Below are 26,857 nucleotides of genomic sequence, written 5' to 3'. Positions count from 1 at the left end.
CGAAGCATTAGACATAAGGTGGATGAGCTTGAGGGTCTTTTGGAAATTGGCAGATACGATGTTGTGGGGATAACTGAGACGAGGCTTCAAGTGGACAGGGCCTGGGAAATGAATATTCAAGGCTACACGTGCTATCGTAAGGACAGACTGACGGGCAGAGGGGGTGGGGTGGCCTTGTTGGTAAGGAAGGATATTCAGTCCCTTGCGCGAGGGGACCTAGAATCAGGGGATGTGGAGTTAGTGTGGATAGAGCTGAGAAATTCTAAGGGTAAAAAGACCCTCTTGGGAGTTAGCTACAGGCCCCCAAACAGTAGTCTGGATGTCGGATGTAAGTTGAATCAGGAGCTGAACTTGGCCTGTTGCAAAATGTTACTACAGTTGTTATGGGGAATTTCAACATGCAGGTAGGGTGGGAGAATCAGGATGGTACTGGACCCCAAGAAAAGGAGTTTGTGGAGTGCCTCCGAGATCGATTATTAGAACAGCTGGTGCTGGAGCCGACCAGGGAGAAGGCAATTCTGGATCCGGTATTGTACAACGAACCAGAATTGATCAGGGACCTCGAAGTGAAGGAGCCATTGGGAAGTAGTGACCATAATACAATAAGCTTCAAACTGCAATTTGAGAGGGAGAGGGTACAATCGGAAGTGACAATATTTCTGTTGAATAAAGGGAACTATGGAGCTATGAGGGAGGAGCTGGCCAAAGTTCAATGGTGCAATACCTTAGCAGGGATGACAGTGGAGGAACAATGGCGGATATTTCTGTGTATAATGCAGAAGATGCAGGATCAGTTCATTCCAAAAAGGAAGAAAGATCCCAGGAGGAGGCATGGGTGGCCGTGGCTGATGAGGGAAGTTAAGAAACATATAAAGTTAAAAGGGAAAAAGTATAACATAGCAAAGATAAGTGGGAAAACAGAGGACTGGGAAGCTTTTAAAGAACAACAGAGGATTACTAAAAAGGAAATACGCAGAGAAGAAATGAGGTACGAAGGGAAACTGGCCAAAAATATAAAGGAGGATAGTAAAAGCTTTTTTAGGTATGTGAAAGGCAAAAAAATGGTTAAGACTAAAATTGGGCCCTTGAAGGCAGAAACAGGGGAATATATTACGGGGAACAAAGAAATGGCAGAAGAATTGAATTGATACTTCAGATCTGTGTTCACTGGGGAAGACATAAGCAATCTCCCTGCGGTAACAGTGGCTGAAGGACCTGAACTGAAGGAAATTTATATTTGCCAGGAATTGGTGTTGGAGAGACTGTTAGGTCTGAAGGTTGATAAGTTCCCAGGACCTGATGGTCTACATCCCAGGGTACTGAAGGAGGTAGCTCGGGAAATCGTGGATGCGTTGATGATTATTTTCCAGAGTTCGATAGATTCGGGATCAGTTCCTGCGGATTGGAGGGTGGCTAATGTTGTACCACTTTTTAAGAAAGGAGGGAGATAGAAAGCAGGAAATTATAGACCAGTTAGTCTGACCTCAGTGGTGGGAAAGATGCTGGAGTCTATCATAAAGGATGAAATTACGACACATCTGGATAGTAGTAACAGGATAGGTCAGAGTCAGCATGGATTTATGAAGGGGAAATCATGCTTGACTAATCTTCTGGAATTTTTTGAGGATGTAACTCTGAAGATGGACGAGGGAGATCCAGTAGATGTAGTGTACCTGGACTTTCAGAAAGCTTTTGATAAAGTCCCACATAGGAGGTTAGTGAGCAAAATTAGGGCGCATGGTATTGGGGGCAAAGTACTAACTTGGATTGAAAGTTGGTTGGCTGATAGGAAACAAAGAGTAGTGATAAACGGCTCCCTTTTGGAATGGCAGGCGGTGACCAGTGGGGTACCGCAGGGATCAGTACTGGGATCGCAGCTTTTTACAATATATGTTAATGATATAGAAGATGGTATCAGCAATAACATTAGCACATTTGCTGATGATACAAAGCTGGGTGGCAGGGTGAAATGTGAGGAGGATGTTAGGAGATTACAGGGTGACCTGGACAAGTTAGGTGAGTGGTCAGATGCATGGCAGATGCAGTTTAATGTGGATAAATGTATGGTTATCCACTTTGATGGCAAGAACAGGAAGGCAGATTACTACCTAAACGGAATCAATTTAGGTAAAGGGGCAGTACAGAGAGATCTGGGTGTTCTTGTACACCAGTCAATGAAGGTAAGCATGCAGGTACAGCAGGTAGTGAAGAAGGCTAATAGCAAGTTGGCCTTCATAACAAGAGGGATTGAGTATAGAAGCAAAGAGGTTCTTCTGCAGCTGTACAGAGCCCTGGTGAGACCACACCTGGAGTACTGTGTGCAGTTCTGGTCTCCAAATTTGAGGAAAGACATTCTGGCTATTGAGGGAGTGCAGCGTAGGTTCACGAGGTGAATTCCTGGAATGACAGGATTACCTTACACTGAAAGACTGGAGCGACTGGGCTTGCATACCCCTGAATTTTGAAGACTGAGAGGGGATCTGATTGAGACTAATAAGATTATTAAAGGATTCGACACTCTGGAGGCAGGAAACATGTTTCCGCTGATGGGTGAGTCCGAACCAGAGGACACAGCTTAGAAATACAGGGGTAGACCATTTAGGACAGAGTTGAGGAGAAACTTCTTCACCCAGAGAGTGGTGGCTGTGTGGAATGCTCTGCTCCAGAGGGCAGTGGAGGCCCAGTCTCTGGATTCGTTTAAGAAAGAGTTGGATAGAGCTCTCAAGGATAGTGGAATCAAGGGTTATGAGGATAAGGCAGTAACAGGATACTGACTAGGATGATCAGCCATGATCATATTGAATAGCGGTGCAGGCTCGAAGGGCAGAATGGCCTACTCCTGCACCTATTGCCTATTGTCTAACTTATGACTCCCAATGTCCCTAACTGAGCCTTCACACCTCATCCTCACATAAGCCTTCTTCTTCCTCTTGACAGGAGCTACAACTTCATTGGTAAACCATGGTTCTCTCTCTCGACCACTTCCTTCCTGTCTGACAGGACCCACAGTAGCTGTTCCTTGAAGAAGCTCCACATTTCAACTGTGTCCATCCCCTGCAGTTTCCTTCTCCATCCGATGCATCCTAAATCTTGCCGAATCTCATCGTAATTGCCTTTCCTTTAGCTATAACTCTTGCCCTGCGATATTTACCTATCCCTGCCCATTGCTATTGTAAACATAACCGAATTGTGATCACTAACGCCAAAGTGCTCACCTACCTCCAAATCTAACACCTGGCTGGGTTCATTCCCCAGTACCAAATCCAATATGGACTCGCCCCTTGTTGGCCTGTCCACATATTGTGTAGAAATCTCTCCTGCACACATTGGACAATTCAACAAAAACTGACCCATCTAAACGACTCGAACTATAGTCTTCCCAGTCGATATTGGGGAAGTTAAAGTCCCCCATAACAAACTACCCTGTTACTGTCGCTCCTGTCAAGAATCATCTTTGTTATCCTTTCCTTTACATCCCTGGAATAATTTGGAGGCCCAACAGTGTGACCTCTCCTTCCCTGTTTCTAATCTCAGCCCAAACTACCTCAGTCGATGAGTCCTCACGTTATCTCAGCTGCTGTAATACTCCCCTTGATTAACAATGCCACCCCCCTCTTTTACCACCTTCCCTGTTCTTACTGAAACATCTAAATCCCAGAACCTGCAACAACCGTTCCTGTCCCTGCTCTACCCATGTCTCTGAAATGGCCACAACATTGAAATCCCAGGTACCTACCCATGCTGCAAGTTCACCCACCTTATTCCGGATGCTCCTGACATTGAAGTACACACATTTCAAACCAACACCCTGATTGCAAGTGCTATCTCCTGACCTTGTAAACCTATCCCTGACCTCACTACCCTCAACCTCCTGTACACTGGGACTACAATTCAGGTTCCCATCCCCTTGCTGCATCCCCCGAACAGCATTAGCAAATTCCACCGCCCCTAGGATATTGGTATCCCTCTAGTTCAGGTGAAGACCATCCTGATAGTAGAGGTCCAACCTTCCCCAGAAAGAGCCCCAATTATCCAGGAATCCAAACCCTCCCTCCTGCACTATCCCTGCAGCCATGTGTTCAGCTCCTCTCTCTCTTCCTGTTCCTCACTTCAGTAGCACGTGGCACAGGTAACACACCAGAGATAACAACTCTGTTTGTTCTAGCTCTCAGCTTCCACCCTCACTCCCTGAATTTCTGCCTGAGACCCCCATCTCTATTCCTACCTATGTCATTGGTGCTGTTCTGGACCACGACTTGGGGGGGCTCCCCCTCCCCCTCATGCCCACATCATGCTGAAACAACACATCGCCTGACCCTCCCAGCTTATTTTATTTCATTAGTCTTGAATTTGTTCTTTTTAATTTTTAATTGTTTTTGTATCTCTGCTTCTGCAAGTTGTAACCAGTAAATTAACAAGATACAATTTAAAACAGATTCAGATTTAGCAGACCACTCATTAACCAATCAAATCACAGCCACTCCTTAGTCAAAACTATTTCAAATCAGAATTTCTTACCTTCCCAGGATGCTCGCTATTCCAACACATTGTGCAGTAGCATCTCTCTCTCTCTCTCTCTCTCTCTCTCTCTCTCCCCCCCTATCTTTCTTTGCATTTAGAGGAATGGAGAAGGATAGAAACACTACAATGAGCATCCCTTGATACCAGGCCCATGACAATCTGCTCTTCAATACAGGAGACAGCTTCCAGGCATTGCAGTGATGCCTCTCCCTCTCGGTCACCCTCTGCTGGATAGATTCAGTTCTCCAAACCTGTGCCTTCTACATTAAAACTGTCTTCCCTTACGGGATCCCTATCCCCTATCCCTCTATTCCCTTCCTGTTCATGTATCGTGTCTGCTCCCACCACTTCCAGGCACTGGAACCCTTCACACATCTTGCACATCTCTTTTAAACGTCACCCCTCACACCTTGAGCCTGTGCCCCCTCGGGTTAATTCCACCCTGGGATTTTCCACTCGATCCATGCCATTCACAATCTTATAAACATCTATCAGGGACTAGGGAAATGCTGACCAGCCAGGACATCCACATCGCATGATTGAAACTTTTAAAAAATATCATAAGATTCAGATACATTGGGAATTCTCTTGATTGGTTTTGATGGTAATTTCAGTTTTTTACTTACAACACAAAGGAACTTTCAAAAGAAATATCTGTCATGGTTCGGTTGACCATCACCATCTCCGTGTCATAGATTTCACAGCCTATCTTTATTAATGCAAATACAGCATATCGATGGAAATCTGTGGAGGACACAGTGACAGTCAGTTTTGAAAAGAACATCTGTGACTATAGTATGATTCATGCTTTGGCAGTCCCAACTCTATTGTCCTGTGTACCCACTGTCACCCCATCTTCCAAACGCTATCACGGTTCTCCCAGTCCACAAAATGAGATATCTTAATTAAAGTCTATTCATAAATAAATCAGGCAATTCTCACCTCCTTTGTTTTTGAAATAGTCAGTGTCTTTCCACATCAGGGGTATACGAAGATCTATGAATAATCACATCACGTTTCAATCAGTTAGGATGATGGACCAGACCAGACCCCCTCAAAATATTTTCAGAAAGTAACCTTGATACCCTAACGTTTTCTGACTTTAAAGTCAGACCTGGAATGGATATTCCAGGTGGGATGCAGCTGGTCAAACTCCTTAAGCCAAACAGAATTCATTTAAACACTACAGTTCAAACACGTATGCAAAGAAACAGAATTTAGAATAACTTAACTATCGGAAAACCTAACTGACCCGCAACTAAGGAGCAGTTCCGATCCAGTAACATCCCATAAACACATCCCTTGGCAAAAGGGTAAATTGAAACACAGATTCTTAAGGGCAGGAGGCAACAGCATCCAAAAATGTCTCCCCCCGAGAGAAAGTCCGTCAGGAACCATCGGCTGAAGCGTGGAACCTTTCAGGACTCACAGCATCGTGTGACTGCCACAGCTAAACCAAACAAGAAAACAAAATCTGATCTGGGAGAATTGGCCATTCCCCTGCCCTCGTTAAATTAGATACATTGGCATCTCGGCCTTATGACCTTTCTTAGAAACAAACCAAGAACAAAATAACCTACAATGACAGCATCACCACAAAGGCAAGACTTAATTTTTAAACTCTGCAAAATAATGCAACTACTTTTTGGCATTAAATTGTAAATCTAGGTTAGATTACTCACAGCGTGGAAACAGGCCCTTCGGCCCAACAACTCCACGCTGACAGTTTGAAGAGACACCCACACAGACCCATTCCCCTTCACCTAACACTACGGGCAATTTAGCATGGCCAATTCACCTGACCCGCACATCTTTGTGACTGTGGGAGGAAACCGGAGCACCCGGAGGAAACCCACGCAGACACGGGGAGAACGTGCAAACTCCACACAGTCAGCCGCCTAAGGCAGGAATTGAACCCGGATCTCTGGTGCTGTGAGGCAGCAGTGCTAACCACTGTGCCACTGACTGTTTTGTATCCAAGATTTGTACCTAGGTGTTTGTACCTATCTAAGATGGTGCCATAAGAGGCAGAAATTGTAAAAGTTTTTTACTATTCTAGAAAGAATATTCTATAAAGGATATTCCATTCAAATTGTGAGTGATGGTGTGTAGTTCCAGGATTTTGGATTAGCGTGAAAACTCAATACAGAGGGGAAAAGGTGCTTTTCGATTTCTTTTGGTTCATAGAACATAGAACAGTGCAGCGCAGTACAGGCCCTTCAGCCCACAATGTTGTGTCGAGCATTCATCTTGATCTAAGATCAACCTAAACTACACATACCTCAATTTACTGCTATCCATGTGCTTGTCCTGCAGTCGCTTAAATGGCCCTAGTGTCTCTGTCTCTACTCCCACCACTGACAGTGCATTCCACACACCCACCACTCTCTGTGTAAAGAACCTACCTCTGACATCTCCCCTAAACCCTCCTCCAATCACATTAAAATTATGACCCTCGTAACAGCCCTTTCCACCCTGGGGAAAAGTCTCTGGCTATCTACTCTATCTATGCCTCTCGTTACCTCGTACACTTCTATTAAGTCACCTCTCTTCCTTCTGTCCAGTGTGTAAAGCCTGAACTCACTCAACCTTTCTTCATAAGACACACCCTCCAGTCCAGGCAGCATCCTGGTAAATCTCCTCTGCACCCTCTCCAAAGCATCTACATCCTTCTTATAACGAGGCGACCAGAACTGGACACACAATTCCAAGTGTGGTCTCACCAGGGTTTTATAAAGCTGCAACTTTAACCTCGTGGTTCTTAAACTCAATCCCCCTGTTAATGAAAGCCAAAACACCATATGCTTTCTTAACAACCTTGTCAACTTGGGTTGAGAGTGTGTTGCTGGAAAAGCACAGCAGGTCAGGCAGCATCCGAGGTGAAGGAGAATCGATGTTTCGGGCATGATTCCTTCATCAGGAATGAGGCTGGTGGGTCGGGGCTGAGAGGTAAACGGGAGGGGGGGTGAGGTTGGGGGTAAGGTAGCTGGGAAAGCAATAGGTGGGTGAAGGTGAGGGAGGGGAGAAGGTGATAGGTCAGAGGGGGCAGTGATGAACTTTCACCTTCTCCCTCACCTTCACCCACCTATTGCTTTCCCAGCTACCTCACCCCAACCCCAACCTCACCCCCCTCCCATTTATCTCTCAGCACTGACCCACAAGCCTCATTCCTGATGAAGGGTTGATGCCTGAAACATCGATTCTCCTTCACCTCGGATGCTGCCTGACCTGCTGTCCTCACTTTCTCCTATCAACCAGGGGGCATCTTTGAGGGATCTGTGTACATAGGACGTAGAACATAAAACATAGAACATTACAGCGCAGTACAGCCCCTTCGGCCCTCGATGTTGCGCCGATCTGTGGAGTCAATCTGAAGCCTATCTATCCTACACTATTCCATTTTTATCCAGAAGTTTATCCAATGCCCATTTAAATGCCCTTAAAGTTGGTGAGTCTACTACTGCTGTAGGCAGCACATTCTACGCCCCTACTACTCTCTGAGTAAAGAAACTACCTCTGACATCTGTCCTGTATCTATCACCCCTCAATTTAATGCTATGTCCCCTGGTGCTAAGCCATCATCATCCAAGGAAAAAGCCTCTCACTATCTACCCTATCTAACCCTCTGTCTATCTTGTATGATCAGGGAGAAGGTGGACTGATCAGGGATAGCGTAGGGAACTTGTGTGTGGAGTCTGAGCAGATAGGGGAAGCCTGAAAGGAGTTCTTTGCTTCGGTTTTCACTAAGAAAAGGGACCTTGTTGTGAATGAAAACTTAGAGGAGCTGGGATACAGACTGGAAATTTTGGAAAACATTAAGATTGATAAGTCCCCAGATTTATCCCAGGCTGCTTCAGGAAGCGAGAAAGGAGGTTGCTAAGCCACTGGCGAGGATATTTCCCTCCTCACTCCCCATGGGAGTCGTATCAGATGTTTGGAGGGAGGCAAATGTTGTTCCTCTTTTCAAGAAGAGGAATATGGAAATCCCTTGCAATTACAGACCAGTCAGTCTTAACGTCTGTTGTCAGCAAGGTTTTGGAAAGAATTCTGAGGGATAGGATTTAGGACGATTTGGCAAAGCATAGTGTGATTAAAGGCAGTCAGCATGGCTTTGTGAGGGGCAGGTCATGCCTCACAAATCTTATTGAGTTCTTTGAGGAGGTGTTAAGACAGGTCGACAACGGTCAAGCAGTGGATGTGGTGTATATGGATTTCAGCAAGGCATTTGATAAGGTTCCCCACGGTAGGCTCATTCATAAAGTCAGGAAGTATGGGATACCGGGAGACTTGGCTATCTGGATTCAGAATTGGCTGGCTGACAGAAGGCAGAGAGTGGTTGTAGATGGAAAGTATTCTGCCTGGAGGACAGTGTTGAGTGGGGTCCCACAGGGCTCTGTTCTTGGGGCCTCTGCACTTTGTAGTTTTTATAAATGACTTGGATGAGGAGGTTGAGGGGTGGGTTAGTAAATTTGCAGATGACACTAAGGTTGGAGGTGTCGTCGATAGTATAGAGGGCTACTGCAGGCTGCAGCATGACATAGACAGGATGCAGAGCTGGGCTGAGAAATGGCAGATGGAGTTCAACCTGGATAAATGTGAAGTGATGCATTTTGGAAGGTCGAACTCGAATGCTGAATATAGGATTAAAGACAGAATTCTTGGCAGTGTGGAGGGACAGAGGGATCTGGGTGTGCAAGTAGATAGATCCCTCAAAGTTGCCACCGAAGTGGATAGGGTTGTTAAGAAAGTATATGGTGTTTTGGCTTTCATTAACAGGAGGATTGAGTTTAAGAGCCGCGAGGTTTTGCTGCAGCTCTACAAGTCCCTGGTGAGACCACACTTGGAATATTGTGTCCAGTTCTGGTCGCCCGACTATAGGAAAGATACAGAGGCTTTGGAGAGGGTGCAAAGAAGGTTTAGCAGGATGCTGCCTGGACTGGAGGGCTTGCCTAATGAAGAGAGGTTGAATAAGCTCGGAGTTTTCTCTCTGGAGAGAAGGAGGAAGAGAGGAGACCTGATCGAGGTATATACAAAATAATGCGTGGATTAGATAGAGTCAATAGCCAGAGACATTTCCCCAGGGCAGGATTGACAGGTATGAGGAGTCATAGTTTGAAGATATTAGGAGGAAGGTATAAAGGAGACATCGGAGGTAGGTTCTTTACGCAGAGAGTTGTGAATGCATGGAATGCATTGCCAGCTGTGATGGTGGGAGTAGAGTCATTAGAGACATCTAAGCGACTGCTGGACATGCACAAGGACAGCAGTGAGTTGAGGGGTGTATAGGTAAAGTTACTATATTTTACATTTGGATTAAACCTCAGCACAACATGATGGGCTGAAGGGCCTGTTCTGTGCAGCATTTTTCTATGTTCTGTGTTCTATCATTCATTTCAGTCATCTCTCAACCTTCTTCTCTCAAACAAAAACAGCTGCAGGTCCCTCAGCCTTTCGTCGTAAAACCTTCCCTCCGTACCAGGCAACATCCCATCGTAAGATGGATCAGTTTTTGTCTAATGTGTGCAGGAGGGTGTCCTGACACAGTATATCAAAGGGCTGACAAGAGGGGAGGCCACACTGGACCTGGTGCTTGGTAATGAACCAGGCCGGGTGTTTGATTTAGTGGTAAGCGAGCACTTTGGAGAGAGTGACCATAATTCTGACCATAATTCGGTTACGTTTAATTTAGTGATGGAAAGGGCAAGAGTGATCAATGGGACAAGGGCAATTAAAATGGGATTAGACAAGACTTAGAATGTACAGACTGGGGACAATCATAATGTAGAGCTGGTTTAAGGAACACATATTGTGTGTCCTTGTAGGTTAATCCCTGTCAGGCAGGGAGGAAGTGATTAGGGAACCATCGTTTACAATAGAAATTGTCTCTCTTGTCAAGCGGAAGAAGGAGGTTTATGTGACGATGAGACAAGATGGTTCAGATGAGGTGATGGAGAGTTACAGATCAGCTAGGAAGGAATTAAAGAAAGAGTTAAGAAGAGCAAAGAGAGGACAAAAGCAGTCTTTAGCAAATAGAATAAAGGAGAACCCTAAAGTTTTCTATAGGAATGTGAGGAATAAAACGATGATTAGAGTAGGAATAGGGCCAGTCAAAGACAGAAGGGGGAAGTTGTGTGTGGATCTTGTGGAGATCGAAGTGGTGCTAAACAAATATTATAGAGGAAAAGAATGAGGTACGAGATATTAGACTAGAAAGGATCGAGGTTAGTTACACACAGGTGTTATCAATTGTAGAAGGAGTGAAAGTAGACAAGTCCCCTGGGTCGGATGGGATTTATCCGAGGATTCTCTGGGAAGCTAGGGAGGAGATAGCAGAGCCTTTGGCTTTGATATCTGAGTTGTCATTGTCTACAGGTTTAGTACCAGAGGACTGGAGGATTGCAAATGTGCACTTGTTCAAGAGATGACCCAGGTAATTATAGACCAGTGAGCCTTACTTCTGTTGTAGGTAAGGTTTTGGAAAGGTTTATAAGAGATAAGATTTATAATCATCTAGCAAGCAACAATTTGATTTCAGATAGTCAACATGGTTTCATAAGGGCAGGTTGTGCCTCACAAACCCCATTGAGTTTTTTGAGAAGGTGACCAAGCATGTAGATGAGGGGAGGGCAGTTGTTGTGGTGGACATGGACTTCAGTAAAGCCTTTGATAAGGTTCCACGTGGTAGGCTGTTGGAGAAAATGCAGAGGCATGGAATTGAGGGTGATTTAACAGTTTGGATTAGAAACTGGCTTTCTGAAAGGAGGCAGCGAGTGGTGGTTGATGGAAAATATTCAGCCTGGAGTCCGTTACTAGTGGTGTGCCACAAGGGTCTGTTTTGGGACCACTGCTGTTTGTCATTTTTATAAATGACTTAGACGCAGGCATAACATAGGTGGATGGATTAGTAAATTTGCAGACGGCACTAAAGTCGGTGGAGTAGTGGTCAGTGTGGAAGAATGTTACAGGTTGCAGGGGGACTTGGATAAACTGCAGAATTGGGCTGAGAGGTGGCAAATGGAGTTCAAAGCAGCTAAATGTGAGGTGATGCACTTTGGGAAGAATAACAGGAAGGCAGAGTACTGGGTCGATGGAAAGATTATTGGTAGTGTGGATGTGCAGAGGGATCTTGGAGTCCCATGTACATAGATCCCCGAAAGTTGCCACCCAGGTGGACAGTGCTGTTAAGAAGGCATACAGTGTGTTAGGTTTCATTCGTACAGGGATTGAGTTCTGGAGCCACAATATCATGCTGCAACTATATAAAACACTGGTGCGGCCACACTTGGAATATTGTGTACAGTTCTGTTCACCCCATTACAGGAAGGATGTGAAAGCATTGGAAAAGGTGCAGAGGAAATTTACCAGGATGTTGCCTGGTCTGGAGGGAAGGTCTTATGAGGAACCTGTTGTCATGGGCAAGAAGAAGGTTAAAGGGGATTTGATAGAGCCATACAAGATGGTCAGAGGATTAGATAGGGAAACAGTGAAAGTTTTTTTCCTAGGATGGTGATGTCAGCTTGTACAAGGGGGCATAACTACAAATTGTGGGATGATAGATTTAAGACAGATGTCAGAGGCAGGTTCTTTACTCAGAGAGTAGTAAGGGTGTGGAATGCCCTACCTGCTAATGTAGTCAACTCAGCCACATTAGGGAGATTTAAACAATCCTTGGATAAGCACATGGATGATGTTGGGATCGTGCAGGGGGATGACCTGAGAATAGTTCACAGGTCAGTGCAACATCGAGGGCTGAAGGGCCTGTACTGCACTATATATTCTATGTTCTAAATCTCCTCTGAACCCTTTCCAAAGCTTCCGCATTCTTCCTATAATGCGGTGACCAGAACTGTACACAATTTCCCAAGTGCGGCCGCACCAGAGTTTTGTACAGCTACAGCATGATCTCATGGTTCTGGAACTCAATCCCTCTACCAATAAAAGCTAACACAACATACACCTTCTTAGCAACCCTATCAACCTGGGTGGCAACTTTCAGGGATCTATGTACATGGACACTGAGATCACGCTGCACATCCACACTACAAAGAATTGTACAATTTGCCCAGGCCCACTCCACATAATCCTTCAACCCACCATAATCTAAGAAGGGAAGGAGACAGAAGACTGGAAATTATAGGCTGTCAACCTGACCTTGGTCATTGGTAAGATTTTGAAGACCTTTATTGAAGATGAGATTGTGGAGTGCTGGGAGTGCACGGTAAGATAGGGCTGAGTTAACACAACTTTGTCAAGGGACGTCATGCCTGACAATTCTGTTCAAATTCTTTAACAAAGTCACAAGCAAGTTAGACAAAACAGTGATGTATTTGGATTTCCAGAAGGCCTTTAACAAGGTGCTGCGCAGGAGACTGCTAAATAAGATGAGAGTCCATGGTGTTAGAGGCAAGCTTTTAGCATCAGTCGAGGATTGGCTGACTGACAGACAGAGATTGGAGACTGCAGCTGGTGACTCGTGGACTTTCACAGGGCTCCACGTTGGAACTAAAACACAAAGTTAAAATAGATTCAACACTGAGATATTTTAAAGGTTCAAACACACATCTAAAAAAGACGTTACAGCAGTACGAAGGAATAATATTTGAAACAGACTTCCAACAATGCATGTGCAGACTTTTCTCTTGTCTATTTCTGTAACAGCTAGGATTTATCCCAGGAGATTAAAGATACTTGTGAGCTTTTCTTACCAGATATGGCGACTTTCCCCTTGCATGGTAATCGATCTTTAAGCAAACCTGCATCTGATGATCTAGAAAACAACAATAAAATCGTCTCTGAGATGGGCAAAAAGACAGTTTCTGATGAAGTCCTACCTTTCTGTGCGAGGACTTGGAGATAGTGAGGACTGCAGATACTGGAGTCAGAGTCAATAAAGTATTGTGCTGGGAAAGGACAGCATCCGAGCAGCAAGAGAGTCAATGTTTCGGGCATAACCCTTTATCAGGTCCTGAAAAAGGGCTAATGCCCGAAACAGTGACTCTCTCACTCCTCAGATGCTGCCTGACCTGCTGTGTGTTTTCCAGCACTCCACCCTTCCCAGGACTTGGACAATGATGAGAAAGGCAGATTTAATTGCCTTTCTCTCATTGCTGCAGGCCGCAATATTTGGCTTTCAAGTTGAACAGTTGCAGTCCAGTAGTGAAGAAATTCCAACCCATTGCCTTAGGCAGGACATTTCCATTTCTCACCTTCATTTTGCTGAAGATACAGCAATGAACCTTCTTCATGTCTGAATCATCTATGACTTGCAGTAGAAAGTACCTCCAACCACTCACCATTCTGACTTGGAAAGATGTGAATAAGATATTTCTTTGAGATGGTCATAGCTGTCAGATTGGAAAGTGCTGTCCAAGGTGCCTTGGTGAATTTCTGCAGTGCCATCTTGTTGATGGTTCACATTGCTGTTATTGAGCGTCAGTGCTGGAGGGATTGAATTAAGGAGGTGGAGTACCAATTAAAGTAATTGTCATGACCAAAGGACATGAACTCTGCTAATATTATCAATGACAAGGCAGACCCCAGACAGAAATCCAACCTCACTGATATTGTTTTGTTTTAATGTGATAGATTCTTACCGAAATACAAGCACTCAATGTTGCACATTCAGTTTTAAGAATAAAACTGTCGTTTTTTCAGCAAACCACTGATCATGAGCTGAATTGCATGAGCCAAATAAATGTGGTCACAAAAGCAGGTAAGAGGCGTGGATTACTGCTGCGAGTAACTCCCCCCGACTCTCCAAAACCTGTGTACCATCTACAAGAGACAAATCAGGAGTGTGGTGGAATGCTCCCCATTTGTACCTTATAGATAATTGATAAGCTTTGGGGATTCAGGAGGTGAGCCAGTCCCAGTAGTATCCCTGGCCTCTCACCTTCTCTTATCACTCATGGTACTGCTTTAAAAGACATGACCATGACAACAGAAATAGTCACTGATGAAGAACTTGATGAAGGCCTTATGCCAGAAACACTGATTCTCCTTTCCGAGGACGCCGCCTGACCTGCTATGCTTTTCCAGCACCACAGTCTCGACTACAAAAATAGTCTCCTTGATAGAGGGATGAATGACGAGGGAGATATGAGTAACTTTTTGGTCCACAGGATGGTAGGAATCTAGAACTCTCTGCCTGTGAGAGTGAGAAATGTAGAAACCCTCATCATACTGAAGTAGTATTTACATGTGCATTTGGACATCTCTGGCTCTGCGTCAAGTGCCAGGAAATGGGATTAAAATAGTGAGTGATTGTTTTTGCCCAGCATGGACTCGATGGGCCAAGGACATTTCTCCATACTGTAGATCCCTATGAGTCATACAGATGTACAGCACAGAAACAGACCCTTCGGTCCAACCCGTCCATGCCGACCAGATATCCCAAACCAATCTAGTCCCACCTGCCCGCACCCGGCCCATATCCCTCCAAACCCTTCCTATTCATATATCCATCCAAATGCCTCTTCAATGTTGCAATTGTACCAGCCTCCACCACATCCTCTGGCAGCTCATTCCATACACGTACCACCCTCTGTGTGAAAAAGTTGCCCCTTAGGTCTCTTTTATATCTTTCCCCTCTCATCCTAAGTCTATGCCCTCTAGTTCTGGACTCCCCAACCCCAGGGAAAAGACTTTGTCTATTTATCCTATCCATGCCCCTCATAATTTTGTAAACCTCTATAAGGTCACCCCTCAGCCTCCGACGCTCCAGGGAAAACAGCAGCAGCCTGTTCAGCCTCTCCCTGCAGCTCAGACCCTCCAACCCTGGCAACATCCTTGTAAATCTTTTCTGAACCCTTTCAAGTTTCACAACATCTTTCCGATAGGAATGAGGAGCAAAGGACTTCTGGGAAGTTATATATTTGTGTGGTTGCGTTACCCGAAACACTACTCGGGTCGTGTCTCCCACCCATCCTCCTCCTCTAACCAAAAAAAAGGTTCTGTGCACCAGATTGGTAAGGTAATGAGTTTTTTTTTAATTCCTTATTTTTCAACAGTCTCTTTGGGAATTTCGAACAGTGGGAATGGAGTTTAGGGCAGTGGAATATTCCTCCTGCAGAATGTGGGATGTGAGGGTCACCACTAGTGTCCCTGCTGACTACATCTGCGGGAAGTGCACTCAACTCCAGCTCCTCGAAAACAGAGTTAGGGAACTGCAGCTGGAGCTGGATGAACTTCGGATCATTTGGGAGGCAGAGGGGGTTATTGAGAGGAGTTACAGGGAGGTAGTCACTTCTCAGGTACAAGAAAAAGGCAGATGGGTTACAGTCACGGGACGGAAAGGGAACCAGCAGGCAGTGCAGGGATCCCCGGTGGCCATTCCTCTCAACAGTACACTGTTTTGGATACTGTTGGGGGTAGGGGGTGGGGAACTTACCAGGGGAAAGTAATGGGGCACAAGGCTCTGGCATAGAGTCGGTCCCTGCTGCTCAGAAGGGAAGGGGGAAGAGGAGCAGAACATTAATCATTGGGGACTCCATAGTTAGGGGGACAGATAGGAGGTTCTGTAGGAACGAGAGAGACTTATGGTTGGTGTGTTGCCTCCCAGGTGCCAGGGTTTGTGAGGTCACTGATCGTGTTTTTGGGATCCTTAAGGGGGAGGGGGAGGGGGAGGGGGAGCAGCACCAAGTCGTGGTCCACATAGGCACCAACAACATAGGTAGGAAGATAGATGGGGGATTTAAGGCAGAAATTCAGGGAGTGAGGGTGCAAGATTAGAGCAAGGACAAAGAGAGTTGTTGTCTCTGGTTTGTTGCCTGTGCCACGTGCTAGTGAGGCAAGGAATAGGGAAGAGAGAGGAGTTGAACATGTGGCTACAGGGATGGTGCAGGAGGGAGGGTTTTGGATTCTTGGATAATTGAGGTACTTTCTGGGGTAGGTGGGATCTCTACAAACAGGATGGTCTTCATCTGAACCAGAAGAGCCCCATTGTGGTGGGGTGGGGGGGCGATGTTTGCTAATGCTCTTCAGGGGAGTTCAGACGAATTCAGCAGGGGGATGGGAACTGAAATTGTAGTTCGATGATACAGGAGGGGGAGAGTACCGCAGTTCGATTATACAGGAGGTGGGGAGTACCGCAGTTAGATTATACAGGAGGGGGAGAGTACCGCAGTTAGATTATACAGGAGGGGGAGAGTACCGCAGTTAGATTATACAGGAGGGGAGAGTACCGCAGTTAGATTATACAGGAGGTGGGGAGTACCGCAGTTAGATTATACAGGAGGTGGGGAGTACCGCAGTTAGATTATACAGGAGAGGGAGTACCGCAGTTAGATTATACAGGAGGGGGAGAGTACCGCAGTTAGATTATACAGGAGGTGGGGAGTACCGCAGTTAGATTATACAGGAGGTGGGAGTACCGCAGTTAGATTATACAGGAGAGGGAGTACCGCAGTTAGATTATACAGGAGGGGGAGTGTACCGCAGTTAGATTATACAGGAGGTGTGGAGTACCGCAGTTAGATTATACAGGAGGGGGAGAGTACCGCAGTTAGATTATACAGGAGGGGAGAGTACCGCAGTTAGATTATACAGGAGGTGGGGAGTACCGCAGTTAGATTATACAGGAGGTGGGGAGTGCCGCAGTTAGATTATACAGGAGGTGGGAGTACCGCAGTTAGATTATACAGGAGGGGGAGAGTACCGCAGTTAGATTATACAGGAGGGGGAGAGTACCGCAGTTAGATTATACAGGAGGGGGAGAGTACCGCAGTTAGATTATACAGGAGGTGGGGAGTGCCGCAGTTAGATTATACAGGAGGTGGGGAGTACCGCAGTTAGATTATACAGGAGGGGGAGAGTACCGCAGTTAGATTATACAGGAGGGGGAGTTTACCGCAGTTAGAGTATACAGGAGGTGGGGAGTACCGCAGTTAGATTATACAGGAGGTGGGGAGTACCGCAGTTAGATTATACAGGAGGGGGAGAGTACCGCAGTTAGATTATACAGGAGGGGGAGAGTACCGCAGTTAGATTATACAGGAGGGGGAGAGTACCGCAGTTAGATTATACAGGAGGTGGGGAGTGCCGCAGTTAGATTATACAGGAGGTGGGGAGTACCGCAGTTAGATTATACAGGAGGTGGGGAGTACCGCAGTTAGATTATACAGGAGGGGGAGAGTACCGCAGTTAGATTATACAGGAGGTGGGGAGTACCGCAGTTAGATTATACAGGAGGGGGAGAGTACCGCAGTTAGATTATACAGGAGGTGGGAGTACCGCAGTTAGATTATACAGGAGGGGGAGAGTACCGCAGTTAGATTATACAGGAGGGGAGAGTACCGCAGTTAGATTATACAGGAGGTGGGGAGTACCGCAGTTAGATTATACAGGAGGGGAGAGTACCGCAGTTAGATTATACAGGAGGGGGAGTACCGCAGTTAGATTATACAGGAGGGGGAGAGTACCGCAGTTAGATTATACAGGAGGTGGGGAGTACCGCAGTTAGATTATACAGGAGGTGGGGAGTACCGCAGTTAGATTATACAGGAGGGGGAGAGTACCGCAGTTAGATTATACAGGAGGGGGAGTACCGCAGTTAGATTATACAGGAGGGGGAGAGTACCGCAGTTAGATTATACAGGAGGGGGAGAGTACCGCAGTTAGATTATACAGGAGGGGAGAGTACCGCAGTTAGATTATACAGGAGGGGGAGAGTACCGCAGTTAGATTATACTGGAGGGGGAGTGTACCGCAGTTAGATTATACAGGAGGGGGAGAGTACCGCAGTTAGATTATACAGGAGGTGGGAGTACCGCAGTTAGATTATACAGGAGGGGGAGAGTACCGCAGTTAGATTATACAGGCGGTGGGGGGTACCGCAGTTAGATTATACAGGAGGGGGAGAGTACCGCAGTTAGATTATACAGGAGGTGGGGTGTACCGCAGTTAGATTATACAGGAGGTGGGGAGTACCGCAGTTAGATTATACAGGAGGGGGAGTGTACCGCAGTTAGATTATACAGGAGGTGGGGAGTACCGCAGTTAGATTATACAGGAGGGGGAGTGTACCGCAGTTAGATTATACAGGAGGTGGGGAGTACCGCAGTTAGATTATACAGGAGGGGGAGAGTACCGCAGTTAGATTATAGAGGAGGTGGGGTGTACTGCAGTTAGATTATACAGGAGGTGGGGAGTACCGCAGTTAGATTATACAGGAGGGGGAGAGTACCGCAGTCAGAACTAAGATTTCAAGATTGCAAGGAAGCACCACCAAGCAAACAGTTGGTTTGAAGTGTGCTCCTTTAACACCAGCAGTATCCGGAATGCGGTGGGTGAACTTGCAGCATGGGTTGGGGTGTTGATGTTGATGTTGTCGCTATTTCGGAGACATGGGTAGAGCACGGACACGATGGTTATTGCAGGGTCCAAGGTTTACATGTTCCAGTAAGATCAGAGAAGATGGTAAAAGGGGGGAGGTGTGGCACTGTTAGTCAAGGACAGTATTATGGTTGCAGAAAAGAAGTTTGGTGACTCGTCAACTGAGGTAGTAGGGCTGAGGTTAGAAACAGGAAAGGAGGTCACCCTGTTGGGAGTTTTCTATAGGCCTCTGAATAGTTCCAGAGATGTAGAGGAAAGGATAGCAAAGATGATTCTGGATAGGAATGAGAGAGACAGGGTAGTTGTCATGGGGGACGTCAACTTTCTAAATATTGACTGGGAACATTATATTACAAGTACTATAGATGGGTCAGGTTTTGTCCAGTGTGTGCAGGAGGGCTTCCTGACACAGTATGTAGACAGGCTGACAAGGGGTGAAGCCACTTTAGATTTGGTACTGGGTAATGAGCCCGGCCAGGCGTTAGACTTGGAAGTAGGTGAGCACTTTGGTGAGAGTGATCACAATTCTGTTATGTTTACTTTAGTGATAGAAAGGGATAGGTGTATACCACTGGGCAAGAGTTACAGCTGGGGAAAAGGCAATTACGATGCAATTAGGCAAGATTTAGGAATCATAGGATGGGGAAGGAAACTGCAGGGGATGGGCACATTAGAAATGTGGAGCTTATTTAAGGAAAAGTGTGTCCTCGATAAGTATGTACCTGTCAGGCAGGGAGGGAGCTGTAGAGCGCGAGAGCCGTGATTTATGAAGGAAGTGGAATCTCTGGTCAAGAGGAAAAAGTCAGGATGAGATGTGAAGGCACAGTTAGGGCGCTTGAGGGTTACAAGGTAGCCAGGAAAGACCTAAAGAGAGAGCTCAGAAGAGCCAGGAGGAGACATGAGAAGTTGTTGGCGGATAGAATCAGGGTAAACCCTAAGGCTTTCTATAGGTATTTAAGGAATAAAAGAATGACGAGAGTAAGATTAGGGCCAATCAAGGATAGTAGTGGGAAGTTGTGTATGGAGTCAGAGGAGATAGGGGAAGCACTAAATGAATATTTTTTGACAGTATTCACTCTAGAAAATGACAATGTTGTCGAGGAGAATACAGAGATACAGGCTACCAGACTAGGTGGGATTGAGGTTCACAAGAAAGAGGTATTAGAAATCCTGCAGAGTGTGAAAATAGATAAGTCCCCTGGGCCAGAAGGGATTTATCCTAGGGTCCTCTGGGAAGCCAGGAAGGAGATTGCCGAGCCTTTGGCATTGATCTTTAAATCGTCATTGTCTACAGGAATAGTGCCAGAAGACTGGAGGATAGCAAATGTGGTTCCCCTGTTCAAGAAGGGGAGTAGAGACAATCCTGGTAATTATAGACCAGTGAGCCTTACTTCAGTTGTTGGTAAAGTGTTGGAAAAGGTTATAAGAGATAGGATTTATAATCATCTAGAAAAGAATAATTTGATTCGGGATAGTCAGCACGTGCCTCACAAACCTTACTGAGTTCTTTGAGAAGGTGACCAAACAGGTAGATGAGAGTAGACCAGTTGATGTGGTGTATATGGATTTCAGCAAGGCGTTCGATAAGGTTCCCCACAGTAGGCTATTGTACAAAATGCGGGAGAATGGGATTGTGGGAGATATAGCAGTTTGGATCAGTAATTGGCTTGCTGAAAGAAGGCAGAGGGTGGTGGGTGATGGGAAATGTTCATCCTGGAGTCCAGGTACTAGCAGCGTACCGCAAGGGTCAGTGTTGGGTCCACTGCTGTTCGTCATTGTTATAAACGATCTGGATGAGGGCGTAGAAGGGTGGGTTAGTAAATTTGCAGACGACACTAAGGTCGGTGGAGTTGTGGATAGTGACGAAGGATGTTGTAGGTTACAGAGAGACATAGATAAGCTGCAGAGCTGGGCTGAGAGGTGGCAAATGGAGTTTAATGCGGACAAGTGTGAGGTGATTCACTTTGGACGGAGTAACCGGAATGCAAAGTACTGGGCTAATGGTAAGATTCTGGGTAGTGTAGATGAGCAGAGAGATCTCGGTGTCCAGGTACACAGATCCCTGAAAGTTGCCACCCAGGTTGACAGGGTTGTTAAGAAGGCATACAGTGTTTTAGCTTTTATTAATAGAGGGATTGAGTTCCGGAGCCATGAGGTTATGCTGCAGCTGTACAAAACTCTGGTGTGGCCGCACTTGGAGTATTGTGTACAGTTCTGGTTACCACATTATAAGAAGGATGTGGAAGCTTTGGAAAGGGTGCAGAGGAGATTTACTGGGATGTTGCCTGGTATGGAGGGAAGGTCTTACGAGGAAAGGCTGAGGGACTTGAGGCTGTTCTCGTTGGAGAGAAGAAGGTTGAGAGGTGACTTAATAGAGACATATAAGATAATCAGAGGGTTAGATAGGGTGGACAGGGAGAGCCTTTTTCCAAGTATGGGGACGGTGAGCACAAGGGGGCATAGCTTTAAATTGAGGGGTGATAGATATAGGACAGATGTCAGAGGTAGTTTCTTCACTCAGAGAGTAGTAAGGGTATGGAATGATTTGCCTGCAACGGTAGTAGATTCGTCACCTTTAAGTACATTTAAGTCATCATTGGACAGGCGTGTGGACATACATGGAATAGTGTAGGTTAGATGGGCTTCAGGTTGGTATGACAGGTCGGTGCAACATCGAGGGCCGAAGGGCCTGTACTGCGCTGTAATGTTCTATGTTCTATGAGACTAGAATTGTAATATTCCAACAGTGGCCTAACCAATGTCCTGTATAGCCGCAACATGACCTCTCAACTCCTGTACACAATACTCTGACCAATAAAGGAGAGCATACCAAACGCCTTCTTCACTATCCTATCTACCTGAGACTCCACTTTCAAGGAGCTATGAACCTGCACTCCAAGGTCTCTTTGTTCAGCAACACTCCCTAGGACCTTACCATTAAGTGTAAAAGTCCTGCTAAGATTTGCTTTCCCAAAATGCAGCACCTCGCATTTATCTGAATTAAACTCCATCTGCCACTTCTCAGCCCATTGGCCCATCTGGTCAAGATCCTGTTGTAATCTGAGGTAACCCTCTTCGCTGTCCACTACACCTCCAATAGTGGTGTCATCTGCAAACATACTAACTGTACCTCTTATGCTCGCATCCAAATCATTTATGTAAATGACAAAAAGTAGAGGACCCAGCACCGATCCTTGTGGCACTCCACTGGTCACAGGCCTCCAGTCTGAAAAACAACCCTCCACCACCACCCTCTGTCTTCTACCTTTGAGCCAGTTCTGTATCCAAATGGCTGGTTCTCCCTGTATTCCATGAGATCTAACCTTGCTAACCAGTCTCCCATGGGGAACCTTGTCGAAAGCCTTACTGAAGTCCATATAGATCACATCTACCACTCCACACTCATCAATTTTCCTTGTTATTTCTTCAAAACACTCAATCAAGTTTGTGAGACATGATTTCCCACGCACAAAGCCATGTTGACTATCCCGAATCAGTCCTTGCCTTTCCAAATACATGTACGTCCTGTCCCTCAGGATTCCCTCCAACAACTTGCCCACCACCGAGGTCAGGCTCACCGGCCTATAGTTCCCTGGCTTGTCCTTACCATCCTTATGACAGGCTTGTATCCACTGGATAAAAAAAAGGTAATTTCATGTGCAGTGGTGAAAATCATGAGTTGCTCATTAGAAAAAAGGAGATGAATTTTTATTTCTCTCAGCAGATCAAGAGTTTTGGAACTCCTTTCCTGATAAGACGGTAGAGGCAGAGACCGAGGTCGATTCTTGATACGTGAGGATTTCAGGAATGTGGAGTAATGAGATGTAACAAAATTGAACATAATTTTATTGACCTTTTATCTCAGCCTGCTTGGCTCTCTCTCTTATTCCTGATGAAGGGCTTATGCTCGAAACGTCGAATTCTCTATTCCTGAGATGCTGCCTGGCCTGCTGTGCTTTGACCAGCAACACATTTGCAGCTACATTTTCAAGAGGCCATTTCTGCTCCTCAATCAATAAAATATAAATGACATTAGGACTTAGACATTCAATTCACAAGTGATTTTTTAAATCCAGAATGCCAATTCAAGACAGACCTAAGTCCTAATATTTACTAAGTCTCAAATGTTACGGTTTCCCCCAATCTCACACCTGCAAGCTTCAAACTTACAACCAGGCAGCAGAGAAAACAGGCTCATGGCGTCAGCACATGGTCATTCCTCACAATGTAATAATGGCTTCTAACTTTGAATCATTTTCGTAGACAATGCACACGATTGATGTGACTTTCGACAACAAATCAATCTCTGCCAAAAACAAACCAGAGAATAGCAAGTCTGGGGATCAAGAAATGATTCCTGTCCGGTACAATCAGTCAGGCAGCATCCAAGGAACAGGAGATTCTACGTTTCGGGCATAAGCCCTTCTTCAGGAATCCCTTGAAGCCCTTGAAGAAGGGCTTCTGCCCGAAACGTCGAATTTCCTGCTCCTTGGATGCTGCCTGACCTGCTGCGCTTTTCCAGCAACACATTTTCAGCTCGGATCTCCAGCATCTGCAGACCTCACTTTCTCCTCCCAGTACAACCAGTCATCCCAGCTTCTTAGGGAACATCTGATTTGTCTTCACTGGCAAACATTTGTCTCCACAGAAACTCAGCCACAAATTTGTCCGGAAGCCCAACTTTTTTTCAATCTCCAAAGAACGTCAAGGTAAAATTATAGAGGACAGCAGCAATACATCTCAAATAAAGGACTGATTTAATCATATGTTTTTGCTTCTTGTTATTCTGCTAACAATTGAGTGCATGACTCATCTCTATAATTGATCATTTTCTCTGTGTGTCTATGTACTAAAGGGAATGAGTGTATACTCCACTTTTAAATCCTGGAACGCTGTTTAAATAAACATTTATCTTTCTTACTGATTTGAACTTCAAGAAAGCCTGTCTCATGTCTAACAGTCACAACACTCAAAGGAGTTGAAAATAATCCTATTTGACAACTGAGAAGTGAAGAGGAAGATGAGTCCTCTACCTTTCCCACATCATAACCTCCTTCTTATGGTCTCATTCTCTCTCTCTCTCTCTCTCGTTTTAATCTCATAGAGTCATACAGGGTAGAAAGAGTCCTTGGGCCCATTGAGTCTGCACCAATTTAACTATCACTAAAAGCACACAAATCCCAATTTCCTGCATTTGCCCCATACTTATCGATGTTATGATTTTTGCAGTGGTCATTCAAAGGTTTTTTTTTAAAAGGTTGTAAGATTTCCAGCCTCCACTCCCTTCCAGGCAGTGCATTCCAGATTCCCACCACAATTCTTCCCAAATCCCCTCTGAAATTCCTGTCCCTTACTCAAATATCATGTCCTTTTGTGCTTGACCACTCCACCAAGGGGAATAGATTCCCTCCAGTGTGGAAACAGGCCCTTTGGCCAAACAGGTTCAAACTGACCAGCCAAAGTTTAACCCACCTAGTGACACTTCCCTACATTTACCCCAACTCATGCACCTAACACTACAGGCAATTTAGCATGGCAAATTCACCCTAACCTGCACATCTTTGGATTGTGGGAGGAAACCAGAGCACTCAGAGGAAACCCTCGCAGACACAGGGAGAATGTGCAAACTCCACACAGACAGTCACCCGAGGCTGGAATTGAACCTGGGTCCCTGGCGCTGTGAGGCAGTGCTAACCACTGTGCCCTGCTGCTTCCTATTCACCCTGCCCATACCCCTCATAATCTTATAACACCTCAATCATATCCCCCTCAGTCTTTCTGCTGTCAAACAAAAACATCTGCAGTTCTTTTGTCTCCAAGAAAATAATCAAGCCAATCTGGTCTCTCCTTACAACACAATTTCTGATGAAGCTCCATTGTACCCCTTCTCCTGCTATCATGTCGTTCCCATAGGGAGGTGACCAGAACTGCACACAGTACTGCAGCTGTGGCCTGATCAATGCTCTATATATCTCCAACACTATCTTCTTACTCTTATACTCTGCCACAACTGACAAAAGCAAGTGTTCCTAATGCCTTCACTAACCTGTTTGCATACTTTGCCAACTTCAGGGATGTGTGAATGACTACCTGCCAAGATCCCTGTGCTGTAAAGGTACCCAGTGTCCTGTCATTCATTAAATATTCTCTTATCTTGTTTCTTCTTCCAATGTGTAACACCTTGCAGTTATCAGGGTGAAATACTATCTGCTACTGGCCTGCCCATCTGACCCATCTAGAGCTTCCGGTAATCTACAATCACCTTCTTCGCTACGAACCATTTATATCAATGATATAGCAAACAAGAATGGTCCCAGTACCGATCCTTGTGGCATACCACTGGACACCGGCATCCAGTCGCTGAAATAGCCTTCTACCACTACACTTTCTAGGGCAGTTTCTGATCTGTCTCACCAAGTTTCCCTCAATTCCATGTGCTTTAATCTTTCCAGTTTGCCACGTGGGACCTTGTCAAAATCCACATAAACTACATCAACTACATGAACTTCCCTCATCCACACAATTGAACATAACTTTGAAAGATTCTTACAAATGTATTAGGCATGACCCTTCTCTGATGTAGCCATGCTAACTATCCCTAATTAACCCAAGCTTTTTCAAGTAGATATTACTTTGCTCCTTCAGAGTTTTCTCCAATAGCTTCCCAACCTGGTCTGTCATTTCCTGGTTCATTTCTGCACTTTTCTTAAAAAGCAGAACCACCTAAGCCAATCTCCAGTCCTTTGGCACTTCTCCCTGAGGGGATATAGCTTTAAGTTCAGGGGTGATAGATATAAGACAAATGTCAGAGGGAGTTTCTTTACTCAGTGAGTAGTAGGGGCGTGGAACACACTGCCTGCAGCAGTAGTAGACTCACCAACTTTAAGGGCATTTAAATGGGCATTGAATGGACATATGAATGAGAATGGAATGGTGTAGGTTAGATGGGCTTCAGATTGGTTCCACAGGTTGGTACAACATTGAGGGCCAAAGGGCCTGTACTGTGGTGGAATGTTCTCTGTTCTCATTTTTAAAAACTTTATTCATAGGATGAGGGTGCTGCTGGCTAGGCCAACATTTATTGCCCATCCCAGAGGGTATCTAAGAGTCAACCACCCTGCTTTGGACTTGTAAACACATATTGCCCAGATCAGGTAAGGATGGCTGCTTCCTTCCCTAAAGGACATGAGTGAACCAGATGGGTTGTTCTGAAAACTGGAAAGAGATTCACAGTCATCATTAGACTCTTAATTCCAGAATTTTATTGAATTGAAATTTCACCATCTGTTGTGATGGCATTCAAACTTGGGTCCCTAGAAGCTTACTTCGGTCTCTTGACGAATAGTCCAGTGATAACACCAGTAACCTATCACCTCCCCTACTGCTGATTGTTATCTAAGGTATGTGCACTTCCCTCTGAAAACATTCGGCCAAATTCCCTCTATTCTCCATAACTTCATGAAGTGAATCCATTGGAACTCACTGCTCAAACTCCGAAAGCATCCTTTGGTGTAAATGTCGTTACTTACCGTCTGACCCTCCGCTGCCTGACCTGAGCTTCCTTCATTCTTTGCAATTCTGACATGTAGGCCATTATGCGAGTGTTGCAGGTCACGAGACCCTTAGCTGCCTCCAGTGCTTGCTCTCTCTGTGTACAGGCTGCCAACAGTTTACACGTCCCATCTCGCATTCGGATTTCATAATCAATCTTCTTTTGGAAATCACTGTCCTGCAAAACATGGGAGTAATCAGGACTTTATCAAAAGCAGGAAAACAAATCATGGCATAGCAGAGGTTCTGTGAGTATCCAGATCAGATTTAAATGAGTGAGCTCTAAGAATGTAAACAGCTAGCCAGAAGATGCTATTTGTTCCAGTTGACGAGCTAAGCACATGTTCCTGAGAGCACAGTGCCCTTGCTGTAGTTTTACAATGAGAGCAGCTGCTGCAACTTGAGTTGTATCACTGAAGTATCACTTATGACATCGGGCCACAACCACCAGACA

The 26,857-nt window shown here is 45.4% G+C and overlaps 1 protein-coding gene across 1 annotated transcript in view; it reads right to left on the bottom strand.

Moving 5' to 3' along the window:
- LOC132817303 (rhotekin-like) overlaps window positions 1-26,857 on the bottom strand; it is a 63,641-nt gene that overhangs the window by 16,807 nt on the left and 19,977 nt on the right. Inside the window, exons 2-5 of the mRNA XM_060827717.1 lie at window positions 26,382-26,581; window positions 13,227-13,288; window positions 5,464-5,517; window positions 5,148-5,265 (exon numbers count right to left, since the gene is read on the bottom strand). Of these exons, the coding sequence (XP_060683700.1) occupies window positions 5,148-5,265; window positions 5,464-5,517; window positions 13,227-13,288; window positions 26,382-26,581 (434 nt within the window). The remainder of the gene's footprint in view (window positions 1-5,147; window positions 5,266-5,463; window positions 5,518-13,226; window positions 13,289-26,381; window positions 26,582-26,857) is intronic.

This window comes from Hemiscyllium ocellatum, chromosome 1 (assembly GCF_020745735.1).
Source record: "Hemiscyllium ocellatum isolate sHemOce1 chromosome 1, sHemOce1.pat.X.cur, whole genome shotgun sequence".
Taxonomy (NCBI): domain Eukaryota; kingdom Metazoa; phylum Chordata; class Chondrichthyes; order Orectolobiformes; family Hemiscylliidae; genus Hemiscyllium; species Hemiscyllium ocellatum.
This window is presented reverse-complemented; position numbering and strand designations above follow the sequence as displayed.